Source organism: Podarcis muralis, chromosome 2 (assembly GCF_964188315.1).
Source record: "Podarcis muralis chromosome 2, rPodMur119.hap1.1, whole genome shotgun sequence".
Classification (NCBI taxonomy): Eukaryota; Metazoa; Chordata; class Lepidosauria; order Squamata; family Lacertidae; genus Podarcis; species Podarcis muralis.
In genome coordinates this window covers 56361112-56380827 of record NC_135656.1, presented here as the reverse complement: position 1 = coordinate 56380827, position 19716 = coordinate 56361112, and the positions used below count along the sequence as shown (strand labels likewise).

At 40.6% G+C, this 19716-nt stretch overlaps 1 protein-coding gene across 6 annotated transcripts in view; it reads right to left on the bottom strand.

Annotated features, from left to right (window-relative positions):
- The window catches only part of RAPGEF6 (Rap guanine nucleotide exchange factor 6), a 139988-nt gene extending 121951 nt beyond the window's left edge, over positions 1 to 18037 (bottom strand). For 4 of the 6 annotated variants that reach the window (XM_077924517.1, XM_077924519.1, XM_077924518.1 and 1 more), the window contains exon 1: positions 16404 to 18036. In XM_077924517.1, the coding sequence (XP_077780643.1) occupies positions 16404 to 16472 (69 nt within the window). In that variant the 5' untranslated portion in view covers positions 16473 to 18036. Of the gene's footprint in view, positions 1 to 16403 lie in introns of all 6 variants that reach the window. The other 2 variants (XM_077924521.1, XM_077924520.1) reach the window with 2 other exon arrangements.
- Between the last annotated feature and the right edge of the window lie 1679 nt (positions 18038 to 19716).

Sequence of the window (19716 nt, the reverse complement as noted above, 5' to 3'; positions counted from 1 at the left end):
AGCTAAGAAACTGAGCTATGCTTTGAATCAAACCTCTGCTCTAGTTTATAGATCATGCTAAGTCATCGTTAGTTAGTTGCTTCCAATGAATGAACAGATGACTCAGGCACTCTGCCCAGTCAGTCGCTTTTTGCTTCTAATCACTGCAAGCAGAAGCAATAAATAAGCCACGAAGCTTTGCTTGGCATTACATCTGAACCTGGATCATAGCTTGCTTCTCCTTAACAAGCCATGGTCAGCAACTGCTGTTCGTACTCCATACACAAGTTTATTAGACATTAATGTACTGCTTCAAACAAATTTTAAATTTTGTGCTATTTAAGCAGCATCTGCTTATTACCACAGTATTGTTCTACATCACTTTAGGATCTGATGACTGTTGCCCATAATTTCTCAGATTGTTTTAAAAACTAGTTCTAAAATATGACAATTCTATACATTTGAAGTACAAGATGAATTGTAGCTTGTGTGAGCCACCTAGTGGGAAGACCAAGCAACTTCATTCAACATTGACACTTGACAAAATGAAACCCTTAAAGAGCACTTTTTAAGGGAATGCCTCCATTAAACATAATAGAATGGTGTCAATCAGTTATGCTTGGGAATAAGAACTGTGAGAGAGTTGGATAAAAACCACTGAAAAAGGAGCATCAACACATACAATATACAGTACAGATTTCCCCCCTTTGATAAATCCTTCTCCCCATCCATGCTGGTCACCATTCAGTCCTACCAGTCCACCACTGTGGATCACAGGAAATTACATCTGTTCAAATGGCCGCTCTGGCCATGAAGCTTTCTGTGTCTTGGGCAAGTCTTGTTGAGACTGCAATCCTATGCATGCATACTTTGGAGTAAGTATCACTGAAGGCTTTTCTGCCAGGTTCCATTCAGGTCATACATACAATTGTCGCAAAGAACACAGTCATACAGTAAATGTCTAAACCAGGGTGGTCCAACACATGGCCTGAAAGCCACAAGCAGCCCACAATGCCTTTTTTGGCAGCCCTCAACATTTGACATCCTTCCCAGCCGCCTTTCCAAAGCCCAGTGCTATGGGAAGGAGGCATGAGGGCTTTGACAGAATCCTAGAGTCCTTCTGCCTCCTTCCCAAAGCCTAGTTAGTACTTTCCTAGCTTTGAAAAGGAAATGGGGGAGGCTCTTGAACCCTTTCTTAGCCAGCTTTGGGTAGGAAGCAAGGGCTAAGGGAGCATTACATTTTGGCCTTGCTTCCCCCCACCCACACACACAAGGTAATGTGCGGCCCATGAGTTCTGTATCATAGTACTTTTGTGGCCCGCTTTGTATGAACCATACCACTATTTTTTTGTCTCAGTCTAACAATCCTCATGGGGTTTGAGATAATGCTATATACAACACCCTGAACTCCTTTACAAACTATTGCAAACAAAACAAAATAATAAATTGCCGTTTTTACGTTTTGTGTTTTTTTCCACAGCAGTGCAGGAACTGTCACATGATACTGAAGGAGGGAATATTGCATGAACCACCCATTAATCTCAAAGCCATACTGGAAAAAAAAGTAAAACAATGAAAAGAAAATTAAGTGATTCAAGCTGCTGAGGGTAGCTCTGAGGTACTTTATTACGGCAACCATATCCAGGCTAACCATACTTAGTTCTGCTCTCAGTACAAGGATTAAGAGCCAGAGGGGGAAATGGGGGAAATGTGTTAGAAGGCAAGAAAAGATGGAAGGGACAAAGCTCATTCTCTACAACACAGCTTTCAACTTCTTTTGAAGCTTCCACTGGCATAGGACTGGATCCAGACTCTGCCTTACATGAACAGAAGGACCCCTTATAATCCAGCAGAAGAATCCTGTTTTGTCTTCCCTCCTCCACTGCAGTTTCTTATAACACCCTCCTCCAGGTGTTTGAGAGGCATAGGAAAGTTGGCATAAAATCACCTCCCCTGCCACCTTTCTGTCAATGGGGCATGCTAACTGGAACTTCACTAAAGGAATGCTACTGCCAGCAAGAGCAAGCTCTGAATCCGACCCATTGAGCAGTACAGGCAGGTTTGTTTTTGCATTATTTGTTCGAATCTCAAGATTTCTATTTTGTACTGCAGGGTGCAGGGTCTACTGCAACCACAAAACAAACTCATTCTGAAGATTCTTCAACCATCTCCATACACAGAAGCTCATACTGACTTTTGGCTTGGTACCAGTTGTATGTGACATTCACAACGAGCACAGCATTTGCAACTAGCTTGACCCTGTAGCATCCTGGTGTACATCCCATGCCCTCAAGTTAGCTGAAGATTCCCTTTTGAGTTCCTGTAGATTGTACAGTCATTGTGGTTATTATTAGGTTTAGTGACTGTTGGAACTTTACCATGTTAAAAACTGGATTTTGCCATTTTTCATTGTTATCAGCACTAAACACTGCACTCCAAAAAGGGTGCTATCCCCACCCCCACTTTCATTCTACTGTACTAGTTTTTGTAGATTCACATATCAGTTTGTGCCCTAAGCTGTAACTCCTGTATTCTCTCTCATGGATGCAGTTGTGCTTCAATGTCAATCATGAATTTTATTGGTGTTTCCTTAAGTCCCTATGTAACACAGGCCCCCATTCTTTCCCATGAATTGAAGGCTGAGAACATTCTTGTATCATTATTGTGAAATCTTTTTTGTTGTTGTTGTCTTGCATATGTTCACTGTACTTCCTCTGCTCCTTTGTCAATTTAGACAGCAAGCTCATGAAAATTGATTTACTTTGTGGCAATTCATGCATATTTTTCCTACTGCTGGCGTCTGACACAGCTCTCCCTTTGCATGCTACGGTGTACATCTGCAAGCCTCCAGAATATTTTAGTACAGTCTGTGTGGCAAAATTCTCAACTGCATCCTTATCTCTTTGTTGCATCATATCCACATTTTTGACAGTTAGCAGCAAGCATTTCTATTAGTTCTTGAGATATCTCATATGTTCTAGATAACTAGAAGTCTTTATGGTATTACACAGTCCTGCAGATTGAGTTTTTCCTTTATTTCTTTTGAGATTTATCGCAGGAGGATTCTGTACTTCCTAGTTTATTGCCTGGGATGTTTTCCTCTGCAATAATATATTTTAGGAACCTGCTCTTTCAATGGAAGTATAACCCCATCCACAACACGGCATCTGCTTAATTCTCACACCCTAGAACCACCAACCCACAGAACTTCCATCTTCTTGGGATTCAGCTTCAGGAGGCACACTTGCCACTAGATTCCATGCCCTGCCTATACTCCTGATTTTTTGCCAGATACATTGATAAACTTTTATCATGAACATTGATAACACTTTATTAATAGTAATAATGCATCCCATTCTTATCTTGTAAAGATAAGCTCCAACAGCTCCTTCCACCTTACCCAGTTATGTGCTGTGTTTTCAGTTTCAAAGTTCATAGGTGACAAATCTTCTATATTGCTCTGTAAGGGTTATGAGATATCCCACTCTGAAATCAAATATGGTCTGCTGAATTTTAAAAGAATTAAGGCTCCACACTGGAGCTTGTTAAACTCATCTTTCTTGTGTACTAATGAGGGATGCTGAACTTTGCCTGAGCCAAGAGATCAGGGGGAAGGGGAAAAGTCAAAAAGGTAAAATGAATAAATTAGTTAATTCACTATACACAAATTCAACACATGGATTCTTACATAAATATTAATCAAAAGCCTCCAAATTGCTGAGCATCTCCACATTTGGATCTCAGCTATATGTAAGTGCCAACTTCTATGACTAGTTTTAACATACGAAAGCACATTGTAGTACACAATAAAAATGCATTCACACATATTATACATAAACATATATGCATATATAACAAGTGAGGAACCTCAGGCTAAAATGCTTCCTCATTTCTTTCATCCACAATTCCTCCCCTTTCACAGAAGCATGAAGACTGAGGAAGCAATGACACTTCCAATGCAGGAAATCCAGAGCTAGCATATCCACAAAAACCGACTGCCCAGCTTCTTCCTGAAGAACGCCAAGCAGTCCTTTGAGTATTTACTTCTATCATTTGCAATTGTTCCAGTTGTATGCAAACCATGGTTTGACAAAATGACAAAATGTTGTCTTTTCTCAACCGAGATCATATGGAATGGAGGGTAGAGGGAAAGATCAGATGTTTCTCACTACTTGTTCACGTACACTGCACACCATGAATTGATACTGCATCTGAATCGTCACAAAGAGAAGATTCTCTCTCTTTTCACTAATTGCAGCCCTTATTCTGACAGGATGATTTGAGTCTTAGCTAAAACTTAATGACAGAAAACTTCTCAGCAAACTACTGAACATTTAAATATACTGTAAAATAGTAATTGTTAAGATCTTACAGTATTTAATCCTAAACATGCCTACAGAAACACGGTACTGTATAGCCTTTGGCATCTCCCACTAGCAGGTTTTACAGATACTGTACAGTATAATTACATGCTGTTGCTACTATATACCAGGTGTAAAATATAGGGCATATCCAGCCCTAGGTTTTGTCCATGGCCTTCAGCCTATGGTGCTGTGTGGGAATTTACCTAGCATAATTTTTTAAGAACAGAAGCCCAGGATAAGGTTTTTCGAGAATAAAAGCCTTGGGAGGGTTGATATGGCTTAAAGACCCTGCTTTGATTGTCCCTGGTCATTATAGACCTTTGGGCTCAGAAGAACTAGTGTGATTCTCGAAAATGGACATAACTTACCCAGTCTGTCCTTCAGAAAATTTGAAGATGCTATATACCCAGGTTATATCCAAAAGGAACCTTTATCAAAATACTCTTAGGCTACAAACAATGAAAGGAAACAAGATTCCAAAAGGGCATTCAACCCATTTTGGAGGTAACTTCCACTCAAGCCAGGCAGCTGTGGGAAACCTTCAACTAAAGGTAAACCAGAGGAAGAGGATTGGAAGGGAGAGGCTGCTTGCCAAGACCATTTGCAGGTGTTAAAAGTGGAAGGACATCTGTTTCCAATGTTTACTAGCACACTGGCATCAGCAAGACTGGGAGGATGCCAGCACTACAGTCCTCAGGTGGAGGAAGAGGGAATTTCTGGTTATAGAAGGTGGGGTGTGTGGCTCTAATCTATTAGCAATCTAAATGATGCTGACGTATCATTTCAACTAGATAAAAGAGCATGTACGTTCCAAAGCAATTCAACACGATTTAGAGGCAAAAAATATTTTTGGACTGTATGGAAAATCAGAAAGAATATAATGTTTTTAAGTGTTTACTTCCCCTTTGCTTAATTTGCAGAGGCTGGAACCTATCTGATTTCCTTTACTTCCTGCTGAGGCCCACTTCTAAAAATAGTTCTTAATATTTTTTTTTGCTGGAAATGTAGTAAACACATTGAAGGCTATGAAAATAAGTTTACTTCAGCACTTCAGGACCCTGGTCATAACTACTCTAAGAAAGCAAACTGCTCTTCTTGTACTACCACAAGTTCTGCATAGTTGCAAAGGGCTCCTAGTAAGCCCCTTGGTTGTACAAAATATTTAATATTCATTGATTACATGATTAAAGTCATCCAGAGAAACCTGCAAAATGTTTTTCACTTAGAAATCAGATTTAGACAAGCAATTTATTAAGGAATATAAAACAGGCACAAAATTCTGCTTTAATTTTGCTTTTAAAAAACCCAGTAGTTGATAACAAGAAACAGAAACCTAAAGACATGCTGAAAACTTGCTTCCTTTAAGCAATAAGCTTGGGATTGCACTAGGCCTTATCTACTGCAGTTGCATCCATCTTTTGGAGTCAGGATGCAGGATGCAGGTAAAAGCCACATCAGTAATGTTTTTATTAAAAAAAAACACTACTGTGATTAAGTCCCAATAAAAGGCTGCTGGACTAAGAGAGTTTTCAACTGATGCCAAACTCTGAGTCAATGTCATTCATATATCTCGGGGGGGGGGTGTTCCTTAGGCAGGGTGCCACGGCAGAGTAATCAGTCTCACCGGTTGTCACAGTAATACCTCTTGGTGGGCCTCGCCCATCCATCCTATTACCAATTCTGTTTTAATCAATTTGGCATAACATAATGCCTCCAATTTCCCAATATGAGTTCGGGCCATTACCAAATGTGACATTTTCTTCATGACTTTTGTAACGTGTGTGTAGTTTGTCATGTTGACATGGCAATCTACAAGAGGTCTGAATCTCTTTGGGACCTTTGGACCAAAAATTATGGTATCTAACCAAACCATAGTAACAACAATAAAAAACAATATCTTTACAATGCAAACATTGAGAACAAACAGAAGAACCACTTGGCAACAAATGTTTAAAGTGGGGCACTGGTGGCAGTTTTTTCATACAACCTGTTCTTGATTTCCGAAAAGGTCTGAGACAAGCTAAATCGTTTACTAATTATGTGTTATGTACTACAGAAGTTCCAAGTATTTTGCATGTCTTAAGCAGATTTAGTGCTTTAAATTGATCACCTTAATTGGAAGAAAGCATTTTGTTCAGAACCCTATCCAGAGAATTTTAAACTGAAACCTATGATGAGAGGCACATGTATACTTTCTGGCTGAGATTCTGGTATTAATCCAGTCTGTTCCGTAGAATTAAACCCTAAACCAGGGTTCACCAAACTTTTTCAGCAGGGGGCCGGTCCACTGTCCCTCAAACCTTGTGAAGAAAAATGAACGAATTCCTATGCCCCACAAATAACCCAGAGAGGCATTTTAAATAAAAGAACACATTCTACTCATATAAAAACACACTGATTCATGGACCATCAGCAGGCTGGATTTAGAAGGTGATTGGGCCAGATCCGGCCCCCGGGCCTTAGTTTGCCTACCGATGCCCTAAACTATTTTCATTCTCAACAGCCTACTACTACTTTCACTTTAAGGACAAAACAGCTTTGACAGGGCAGCTCACAAGTGTTTCCCCAGTACCACCTTAGATTTAGGCAGCTGGTTAGCACAGAACTGGCAGATTCCCTCATAAAAGGACTAAAATCTATCCCAGTTTATATGTGATTTTCTACAGACCACCAAAATCTATTATTTCTTTTTCTAAACTGGTAATGCTGTTTCACTGTAATAAGAACTCTCTCATGACTTTTTCAGAAGTGCTGATGGGTCTAACCAGCCTAACAAGCTGGTTCTTGCAAAAAGTGACTAGTTTTTAGGTACAAGGATGTATACGTAAAATGAGCCCAGCTCCAATTATCAGTTGTAGTACTGTGTTGTGTTCCCTACATATAAAAGTGGAATATTGTTTATTAAAAACCACCTAACCTTCACCAACAGATATTTGAAAACAGCTATTTTGTTTATAGCACAGATTCACAAAACCTTCCATAAAAGAGTAAGAAAAATGATTTTATTTTCATCCCTTACATCCTTAAAAAAAAATCCTGATGGATAATTCTAAAAGCTTCTCTAAAGATACTCAATTCCCACTAATCAGGTTTGGACTGGAACACAAGTTACTTTTTCCAGTTAAAGACTCTGAACTACAAACCTACCCTACCTATCAGCCTCATAGCAAGAGATACCTAATTTAATAAATTGCCTGAGAAAAAGACAGTGGGATATTAAGAAATATGGAATTAAAGTATTTTTTTAACTGTGCTGTAAGAAGGCAAATGCAGTGTTCAACATCTTCTACATTTAATCTTTATCTCTCTTTCCTACAGATATGGATAATAAGCGCTCATTCAAGTACAGTTAGTAAAAATAAATAAATGTAAAATCGTAAACGTTAGAATTCTAAATTATTTTTTAAAAAATCAATCACAAAACTAAAATCATATTACACCGTCAATCCCCACAGGGCTATCAGAATAAATGACTACCAGCTTGGGTAAACGTTCTACAGTACCACTGCCACAGCTAAGAAAACCCTGCTAATTACTTTTGAATTGAAAGAGCTTTTGCTGTTCTCTCACAAAAGTAATGTCAGAAGGAGGCCTAAGTCCAGTCCTATGCTGTGATGTGCAGAAAATGAGCCACCAGGAAACCCCTCCTTCTGATCCTAAGAAGTCACCCTCAGTTGGCATGGGTGAGCATACACATAGTATACTCAAAGCTATCTGCCCACAAAAGAGAGAGTGACCAAAAATCTATACATGATGGCTTTTATTTATTACAATAATGTAGCAGGGCACTCTTCACAAATGAAGGGATAAATAGAAGTCAACAAATTTCAGCCTTGAATACCAAACCCTTATGTAAATACTACCAAATTGGAGACACAATTGAACACAATAATGAGGACTAAAATGTGCTTTCAAAACCAAAGTTATATTTCTTTTAAACCAAAAGCTGAGAATTTCAGAAGTGGACCATCTGACAGTTCCCACCACACTAAGCACAAAACTATGTGCTTATAGACAACTACCAGCCCACAGTCTAATTATTTCAGTACGGGGTGGGGTGAGAATCAGTTCTACTTGTTATGAAGTCCCTGTTTCTCTGGGAAGTATACAGTGCCTTTGAGTCAGTTATTCAATATACAGTATTATAGGCAGAAGCAAAGCTTCTCTTACTTTAACAATCACATTGTCATAATGGGGGACGCGGGTGGCGCTGTGGGTAAAAGCCTCAGCGCCTAGGACTTGCCGATCGAAAGGTTGGCGGTTCGAATCCCCGCGGCGGGGTGCGCTCCCGTCGCTCGGTCCCAGCGCCTGCCAACCTAGCAGTTCTAAAGCACCCACGGGTGCAAGTAGATAAATAGGGACCGCTTACCAACGGGAAGGTAAACGGCGTTCCATGTGCTGCGCTGGCTTGCCAGATGCAGCTTTGTCCCGCTGGCCACGTGACCCGGAAGTGTCTCCGGACAGCGCTGGCCCCCGGCCTCTTGAGTGAGATGGGCGCACAACCCCAGAGTCTGTCAAGACTGGCCCGTACGGGCAGGGGTACCTTTACCTTTACCTTTTATTGTCATAATACGATGACAATGTTTGTCACTAAGCTATGCTATAACTGGTCAACACCTCACTCCCCATTAGTCATTGGCTAACCTACTGAGCAATGATGCATCCTAAAGATTGCTTTAACTATGTAGACAGGTATCAAATAGCTCCATCAAGACTATTACCTTCATAACACAGGGAAGTGTAATCATTAAAGCATCTTTAATTTTAAAGCTTTCTTTTTCATGACATATGGGATGAAGGATAGCAAAGCTCCATTATAAGCACATATTCCATATAGAAAATAGGTTCACGATAGCTACTGAAATGTACAAATACATATAGAACCCAAAACATCCGTCATACAGTTATGCAAAGGAAAGTCTTCCAAGGGATGTGCCCTATAATTCAGGACATCCTGACTCACTGGCTCAAATTTGCCAGCTGACTTTTATGACCTCTAGAACAGGAAGCCCTAACACAGGATTTGTCACAAACAAAACAGGATGCAAGTGATAAAATATACCATCATCCCTACCTCACAATTGAGAAGAAAAAAACCTTTATATTAAAGGAAGCCAAAATTCAACTGAACACATTTTCACGTTGATTTTTAATCACACATTTGTAAATGCTCAAAACTATTTGGGGAGATAGGTTTTTCTGGAAATAACAGATGATTTATTTTAAAAGTAAATTATAAAAGTTGCTTAATTAATATAGGTCATGGAGGGAAACAATTAGCTAAGACTAACTCCTTAGTGCACCTAAAAGATTTAAGCATGGAAGTTATTGGACCCATGAAAAAAAAACCCTCTATTTCAAAATACCAGTTATTTCTGGAAACAAGAAGCAGATGTTTTCCTCTGTTTGGCTCAGCTGTGCAACAGCACAACAGGCCTTTTGTTATGCTGTCAGCAAGAATTTTATTACAGCCTTTTTTACAGTGTTCATCACTAGGGAATCTGGGTGCGTGGTACACTTTGTATATTAAAGGAGAATTCATAATAATGGCATAAACAGAAAACAACAGTTGCAACCAGAGCAACTTTGTTAGTAGTCTTCCATGATTTTAAATAATGGCAGAAAGAGGGATTAGTCCTTCAAAAGAAAGAACCATGCAATAATCCACCAAAAAGGTATTTTAACAGGATGCGACAAAATAATTTCCAAAAAATCAGAAAAGCTGTAACTCTGCTTTTTTGCAACAGAAAAGTAATTTCAAAGACAGTGTGCAACTAAAAGAGAAAGCCTAGCTGACATGTATTTATGTTTCCCATTATCATCTACTGTATACAGTATTATTTGAAATAGTAAAATAAAATTGCATTATTTTAGAAAAAAGTAGCAAACAGTGGGAAGAATTCAGTGTTGCACTATTCGGATAGTCCTCTCCATCTCCCCTCTCCTCCCCCTGCGTGTTATTTGGGGGGGGGCTGTCCCAACCCCTCAGATCTGAATTGGGAAGTGTGGGGAACACACAGGAGGAAGCCTCATTGCACTAGCAGGATTTGTTGCACTGGCTCCTGCTGGCACAACTGTTTAGCTGAATACAGCCCCGTGTTTGTTTTCAATTTGGTTTGTTGTAAATAAAGAGAAATGCATCCCATTACTTTTCCAGAGTTCTGTATCAGAAAATCCAAACCTCGGAACTAATCACTACAAAATTGAAGAAGCGAATACCCACTGATGCTTTTCTGTTGCGAAGGAAAATAAGGATGATCAATAAATACTTCTTAACATTCTATTTTTTTCTGGACACCTTCTTAATAAACATTAGTCATAATACACCAAAGTTAATTGTAAATGTGCATGCATTTTTTGTTAATTTTCATTCAATCAGTCCCAGTGCCAAATTAAGTACTACTTTTACAACTTCACCATGCTCAAGTAGTAGCACATATCTTGTCAACAAGGGTAGAAGGCACTCTACTGTAATACAAATTAATGAAAAAGTGTAAAATGCAGATTGTGTGTACGGAGGGGGTCTAGATTCTAGTTCTTCCTCACAGTTAGTATTATATGATCAGCATTATCAATGCCAACAGTGATGAAAGAGCCTCTCCTCTACATCTACATTTGGTGTACCCTGCAGACAGGGGAATCTAACAGTGCAATACTAGCCATATTTACTCTGAGGTATACAGAACTCACTCCCTAATAAGCATAGTTAGGATTGCTGTCCATGTCTCTTACAGCACAAGTCTATTCATCCACAGATATAAGCCATATTAAGTTTAATAGGACTAACTCCAGGGTAAGCTTGTAGAGGATCACAACCTGATCCTCTGCCCTCACAGAATAAATAAATCTCCTACAGCATTTTGAATACTGTTAATATATTTGTATTGTAAAAAATATGTTATCAATCATTATATTAAACTGTGTATTATTTGAATAAAACTGAGCCAAAAATAGCCCCAATGTTACCTGCCATTAGACCTGTTTTCATATTTTAGTGAAATACAGTGAAGTTGCAGGTAATTTCAGGCCCTGCTTTCCATGCTGCCAGTGTACTTTATGAATAAAAATATTTCAAAAGATTTTCTACAAAATTGGCCTCAAGCAATAAAACATTGTCTTAAGTAGCCCAAAAATTTGCCGAGATTACAAGGTAGGCACTTCAAAGCACTTCAGTATAGGGACATATAGGCCTTCATTAGTTTAAGAACTTATCTACTATTACCCCCATCCCCCCAAAAATGCTACAATGATATTTTACAGATAAATATCACTCTTGCGGTAATTTCACACACATTCATGAAGTTTTCCATCTCTTTAAACATGAGCCAACATGTTAGCATATATGTTTTGCATATTGCACAGTTAAGAATTGGAACTCTACCAGAAAAACAAGAACTTACTCCTGAAGAAAAAATAATAATATGTAACACCTAGATGAATTTTAGTATCACACATTAAACCCTAAAGTAGACTAAACAATCATAATAGTTTCTATTTTAATAGGTTAAAGCAAGGTTAACTTATACCAACAGCAGTGCTTCTACTAGTAATGCATCTATCACTGATAATTATCACCTTAATTTGGGTAGAGACCTATGCATGAATGTGTTTAATTTACCCAATAGATTTTATGACAGTTATTACAAATAAAATTCCTAACTACATAATTACAAAAGGGATAACTGAAATGTCACAGATATTATTCCTATTAATACACAATCTGTTATTATTTGAAGTTAAAACAGTGGTAAAACTTGCCAAGGTATCTACCTATTTATCTGGCTTGTTTGTTTTTTAATGTGCCAGTTTCCCACCTATCAACCACATAATGCTGAAGGGCAGAGGTAGCTCACATAGTGTCCTCCCAAAGTTGCTGGACTCCAACTCCAATCATAAGAGAAACATGAGAAGAGCCATGCTGGGCCAGGCCAGTGACCAAATAGCTGCCAAATCAACACACTCTTCCACCCAACCTCAGAGCTGGTGAAGGGACACAGATCACAACAAAGCTGTCAAGACAACCCTTACCCACCTTTACAGCTTCAAAGTTGGGAGAAAGGCTTGTTACATGTCAAAGCGCAGTGCCATACCCATCTTGTTAAATGTAACTGTTGAAAGCCAGCTAACCATCTTTCAAATATTAATGTTAGTTTGACCTCAGAAGCATGCACTACCAATTCAGTTCTCTTACTCCAGGCAAACTATACACAGAATTACAATATATCATCAAAGAGGTCATAGTTTTAACTAAATATCCAATTTTATTGCTAAGAATGCTTACTGTAAGAATGCTTATTTTCTAAAGAAAATAAAGAAATGATTTGCTTCCGTTTTGCATGATAGCTCTAAGGTCTGTGTACTGGCCAAGATTCAAAGACCAAACTTCAAACTAAGGAACTGAGCACACCCCAAAGAATCTTCCTTTTTTTATTTGAATGGCAGACTCCCATTTCCTTTTTTTCATCAGTTTCAAAAGAGGTTTTCCATGAGGACTTCTATTTGAGAAACACAAGCCCAAACCTTCTTAGGAGTAGAAAACTGCCTATGTGTTTATTTGGAACTAAGCCACTCATATGTAGCCCATATAATAAAAGCTTATGGGCCTTTGCATAACATTAAATACGTATGTTTTCCTTCTCTTCCCTCAGTGTAGCTGCAGTCTTCAATTAACTGTGGTTTATTGCTGTATCTGTGGCTAATATTTAACTATGGTTTACAGAAACAACCAGAATCATAGGACACAGTTTAAAGTTGGCTTGTTTGAATAAGCCATGGTTAAGACCAACTATGGCTTGTTGGGGTTTAGATGTAACAAGTAACTGCAAGAAGTTTAAAATGGAAGTAAAAGCTGCCCATTGCATCACTGCAGTCATAACAGAGAGAAAAAAGGAAATACCATAATCCATGAGCCAGAAGCTCATTCATCCAACACTAAATCATTTCCACATCACACTAAACCAAGTGCAACACAAACAAGCTAGGAGGAGTTGCAGTGAGCTTTGGGCTCACACATTCCCCAGACCCTTCCCATTCAACTAGGAGGAGTTCAGAAGATTTTGCTTCCACTTTCTTTTCAAAGCTTGTTTAATTGTTGCTGCAATATGAGATAGAAAACTTTTGCTTCTATTTTAAGAAAGTTAATTATTATGACTGGACCTGGAGAAACTATAAACACCCTAAACCAGGCATCCCCAAACTCGGCCCTCCAGCTGTTTTGGGACTACAACTCCCATCATCCCTAGCTAACAGGATCAGTGGTCAGCGATGTTGGGAATTGCAGTCCCAAACAGCTGGAGGGCCAAGTTTGGGTATGCCTGACCTAAACCATGCTGTATTTACACACACATACATACACACATATATATATGTATATATAACACAATAATAGAGCAAGCCAACTTCAAGTCATGGTTTACAATCCTGGCTTGTTCCCCTAAACCAGCATGAGTCAATATTGTGTCCTCCAGATATTGTTCGACTACAATCCCATCATCTCTGTCTACTGGCTGGGACCAAATTATAGTCCACAACATCTGGATGGCACCATTTTGGAAGAGATAAGAGACCAAGTATTTCTCTCTGTCAGATGTTAGGCTCTATTTAGATATTCACTATTTTGATACTCACCCCACTGGTGTACTTCTATATTCACAAAAGGAAAGCTCTATAAGAGAAGAGTCACTACTATATATGTAGCATATTTTCATTTTCACAGGTATGTGGTAGCTTATTGCCTAGTTGAGGGAGATATTGAATAAGGAAACTTGAACAGAAGATGCTGAAGGAACTTTTATTTATTAAATCTTTTGACTACATTTGGCAGTACACCATTGGTTTTATTTGTCTAAAAGCAGCAAATACAACAGTTCTTGTTATCAACCTACATAAAACCAAGCCTGAAATTCCTTTCAGGTCAATCAGCAAGGAGGAAGAAATGACTGAAAAATGGTCAAGCCTGAATTTTGATTATCACCAACAAGTTTACATATGTGAAGTTATCACTTTGCATTGGAATTACTTTAATTATTCCAACACAGACGTGAACGGAAGAATATATAGATTTATCATTTTATACCACCACTACCTTTTAGCACTTAAGTACCTGAACTGTTTCTAGCTTCAAGTTACCACTTACTTAAATACAGAGTTTTAGTGATCTAAGTTTTGATTTAACAATGCATGTGTTTCACAAACTACCCAAAAGTAGTTAGTGACCCCAAGGTTCATATTCACCCCCCAGATATCTGCAAACATCTTTTGCTTATCTTTTATGGAACAGTGCAAGCTTTTTGATTTCTAGCAGGTCTCTTCAGTTAGCTAACACCATTTTAGACAGATACAGCCTTTGGGTTTTCTGTTTTGGTTATAAACTTTCTTTTTTTAAAAAAAAAAGAAGTTGGGGATTGAATGGCAATCTCTGTAACTTGACTGCTGAATGCTCAAATATTCAGCAAGAAACTAAACAACACTAGCATCAGAAGTACTGGATTAATAAGAATCCAGTTGCATCTGTTGCTACTATCCAAATATGGTTAGCTCAATTTCCATCTCATCCCTTTAAAAGTAACAAGAAACAGTAAAGAAACATGCTCAGAACCTCATATACACATACTGGATAGAAATTAAAGATTATTCTTCTCAACCCTGACTATCCTTCAACTGAATTGGGAAAGAAGCATTTCCCATCAATTAGTTAAATATCCACTGGGATCCAAGTGCATTTATCAGGAAGTGGATACAACTGAAGGATGGCAAACCAGGGATAAGGACAAAATTAAAAACCAGAACAATTTAAAAAACAACAACCAGTCTACCCTACAATCAATGATTCTTCCAAGTATGGTCTCCAAAAAAGCCAGTTCAGGAAACATAAAATGAAGTAGTGTGAAGCCTAGTTTATTAGATCTGAATGTCAAAGTATTATAGAAAGACAAAATAGTGAGAAATGCACATGAGATTGATTAAGATTACTGGCAACGACTATTTTCTATGTCCTATTTCAACACATTTTCTAGAAGGTTCTTGTTCCAGGATTCTTTGCTAACCGAAGTAGCAACAGAGAACAGATGCTTCCCTGTCTCAAAAAGAGCCAACTGTAGCATGGTTATCTTCCCATAGTGCCCCCCTCTCTCAACCACATATAATCACAGCAAGTATGATTCAAAAGACTCCATTCAGAACTTTTAACAAAAACATTCCCAGGCTGAGAATAAAATACAACAGCCTAACAACAATGGCCTTACATAATTTACATTAAACCAAGTATTACTGGTTACAGGTTAAGAGTTTTAATTACCACATCAGTGCTAAAGCATAACTACACTGCAACCCAATATCCGCTACCCTAGGAATAACTCCCATTAAACTCAATGGGACACTTCTGAGCAGACATGTGTACAACTACACATTAGATTTGCTAATTTCTACACACATGCTTTGTGAACAATTTATATGGGGATACAAAAAGGAATTTAAACTAGGTGTCTAGATACCCATTTTAATCTTGAAGAACTATATTTGAAAAATAGGTATCATTCAACTTTTACTGAGACACATCAACATCATGCAGCCTAAATTACTGTGTTCCTGAGACTAAGAGATTATGGTCTTAAGCACTGTTACTCTTTAAAGTTCACAAAAGGCTACAGAAGGACTTTAAAGTGAAAAGGAGGGTATTCAACTCTCCTTTCTACAAATCTTGCAAAATTACCCAAAGTGTGTCACTGCATTTGTATGTATAAGGAATGATTTAACACAAAACTATTTCCTACATGAACTGTATTCATGTGAAAGAAATATGTTGTTTGTCACTTCTTAGGAATGTACATATAGACATGTATTTCACCCATAGTTATGTCACAATTCATGAAAGAACAACCAATAGGCATTTCTACCAGTGTATCCCACACTGCAAAACAAACATGCGTGCTTTGTCACCTGTGATGATACAATCCCAAAGTCAGTGAGCAGTCCTAGATGGAAGCAAAAGAGTGCTTATGTGAAGCAGCTCCAACATTTAGGCATAAAGATACCAAGTGAAAAGTTTACAGAATAACATACCTCTTGAGTTCTTTCTGATGGCTTTTTCCGCAGTGCTTGTTTAATCCTGGGATCCACAAGAGATGTCATCCTATTACTCTTGTTATCCAGTTGTCTTAGTTCACAAAAGGTTTCCCCCCTCCCCCAAGTCCAGCCAAACCCCCTTGTTACAACAATATTGGTCTGAAGAGGTTGTGGTGGCTTTTTTAAAGTAATTCCAGACAACGGGCAAATCTGAGGAACTGAAAGGTTTCACGAAGATCTCAGCACCTCCAATACATATTCCGCATCCCCAGAGAGGTCCAGCAGGGAAGAAAACATCCAGAGTTTCATCTCCTTCCAAGGTTTAGAAACTTTTTACAGCACGATCAAGGAATGAAAACAGTAGCCACACCGCTTCTTCTCTTCCAGCAGGGATCTTGGGAGCGGGATCCAAGAAAAGACCTCATAACGCCACAAGGTTCAAAGGAGGAAAATGTTTTGGAAAAGAGAAAGAGGGGAGTGTTTGTGGTTTCTGGAAGGAAAAAAATGTTTGGAAGTCGGGTGGCCAAATTCTCCTCCAGAATCCGCGCCAAGGGAGAGCCGCCGGGGGGGGGGGGTCAGATTAAGCACATGGAGGGCTCGGGAAACCTGGCGAGAGGGTCAGTGGGGGGGGGAGGCATGGCCGAATCCAGGTGTTGGGAGGGGAGGGGGTGGCTCAGCCATGGGGAAGAGGGAGGGACGGAGCGGGGAAGGCGAGCCAACGGATTCCAGAAATATGGAGGGCGGGGATGAAGGGGGGGGTGTTAAATCCGATGGTGAAATTTTAGGAGAAGGAATGGGAGGAGGGGAAAAGGGGTTGTGGCTGGGACTCCGCTCGTAGAAACGGAAGCTTCGCTGCGGCTTGCTAATTTGGGGCGGAGAGTGAAATGGGGGGGGGGGAGAGAGAGAGAAGAAAAAAAGATGTGGGGAGGAGAGACGCTGGCTGACTGACCCGTGTGTGTGTGTAATTCTGTCACGCGGAGCAAGGAACTCCCGTGTCAGCAGGGCAACGGGGGGGGGGAGAGAAAGTGTCCGTTGAGGGCGTTGAAGCGACACAAACCGCTCTCCGTGGGGCGCGCAGGCACGTCGTCCGGCCGGGGGGTCCCGGGCTGGGTCCCTGTTCGCTCCCTTCCTCCCCTCAGCGGCGCGGTGCCCGCCCGGGGCTCCTCCAGGCTTCTCCCGCGGCTGCCCGACGGGCGCGCGGCGCAGGCGGCGGCTGCTTCATCCTCCCCAGGCGGAGGGAGTCCGCTCGTCCTTTCCCTCGTTCTCCTCCTCCTCCTTCGGCTCGGGAGCGGGCGGGATACTTGCTGGGTTAGAAGTTACCGGCCAAAGTCTCCGGACTTTCTTCGGCCCGCCCGCTGCCTCTCGCTCATTCGCAGGGACGTGGCTGGCTTCGCGGTTCTCGTCCTCTCACACACTGCTCATCCTTCGCGCGGGCGGGGGATGAGGCGCACAAGTTCAACCGGCGACTCAAAACTTCCTCCGCTGCTTCTCCTTCTAGAGAAACAAAATGAGAGATAACCCACCGCCATTCGCCGAGATAAAAATTGGGGATAAAGGCATCCCTTCTCACACTCGCCACAAAAAACGCACCCGAGCCAGGGAGTTTTTCAGAAGCCGCGAAGGCGGGCGCCTTACACGGAGTATCAATTAGCGGAGGGAGGAGGGGGAGGAGGAGGAGTATAAGACTTTCGACTCCAGAATGGGCTGGTGGGAAAGGCGGGGCATGATCTAGACCCCGCCCACAACCATTGCTCCTTCGTGGAATGGAGAATCATAGAAACTGAAAGGCTAGAGTAACACCATAGAGTTGGGACGTTACACACACACACACACACACACACACCCTGGCTTCCGGTTCCATTTAGAATGTGGTAGCCGCGTAATATGTCTGCGTGGAAGCGAGCGGAGCACAGCCGTGCCTGCACTTGGTTGACCGCAGCTTTTGACTGAGGGAGCGGTGGCGGTGACAGTTAACCAGGATCACTCTTGCTGCGGAGCGTTGATAACGCATTCATAGCAACACCGTTGGCAGAATTTAGTACACTTGAAATACCATTATTATTGTTGTTGTTGTTGTAGTATTTTTTTTAAAAATGCATATCGTCATAATACAAAACACCCACCTCAAAGTGCAATATGGAGATACCCCCTAAGGCAGGCGTGGCCAAACTTGGCCCGCCAGCTGTTTTGGGACTACAACTCCCATCATCCCTAGCTAACAGGATCAGTGGTCAGGGATGATGGGAACTGTAGTCCCAAAACAGCTGGAGGGCCAAGTTTAGCCATGCCTGCTTAAGGCTATCTAGCAGGGTTGCTGTAAGCCACTACCTTGCTCCCTTAGTCCTCCTGTCTGCAATACGGGAATCCCTTAAAAATTATTGCAATGCCTGGAGACAGATTGGTCTCTACAGCCACAGTAGGCACTGTAACCAGTGCTTTTTTTCTAAAAAAAAAAAAATTAGGGATACTCTCATTTTTACTCAAGAAATGAACCACTGTATAGTTCAAATTGGAGAAAATAAATAAATGGACAAAAGTACAAAGATTCACAAAATGTTTAGGGGTATGCGTACCCCTGTGTCCCCCCAGAAAAAAGCACTGTAACTCTCCAACCACTCCTGAAGGCACACTCCTCCATTCCCCCCACCCCCGAAACAGACGGATGCTAACAACAGCAGCAATATGGGGCTATTAACAGTGGCTGTGCGGCAGAGTTGTTGCAAACCACTATCAAAATGTGGGGACACATTGCAGGGTTCTTGTAAGTAGCCTTTTTTCAGCACCATCCCTACCCCAAAAACGTAGCGTAGGAACAATGGCATTGCTGGGATGTGGAGATGTGAACAGTGATAAACTTACTCCTCAACCTCTGAAATGTTCGAATAATAGCATGACAGTGTTGTGGAAATATGAACAGTGGACTACAATGAAAGTTTGTTGTCATAAACTACTCTCAGCCGCAGCCTCCACCACCCTGCTTGCCCATCTCCAAGAAGGCAAGGATATTTTAAAGCTTATTCTTCTTGTGAAGCAGAAAGCATTTACAGAGCAACTATTGGTGCTAAAAGTAATGACGAAATCTGGTTGTCAAACTATTGTTGTAGTCTGTCTAGGTTCTCTTATAATGGCAATGGCACCCACCCACCTGAGACATGCTGGAACTGAGTTCCGACTGAAAAAGAGCCCTGCACGTATGGAACATGGTAGCATCATGATCAGCAGCCCACACTGGCCAACTCACCAGTGTGGAGTGTATTTTTGAAGGCTGGTAATAGATTGACCAGGCTCCTAAAAATAGGTTGTTAGCACG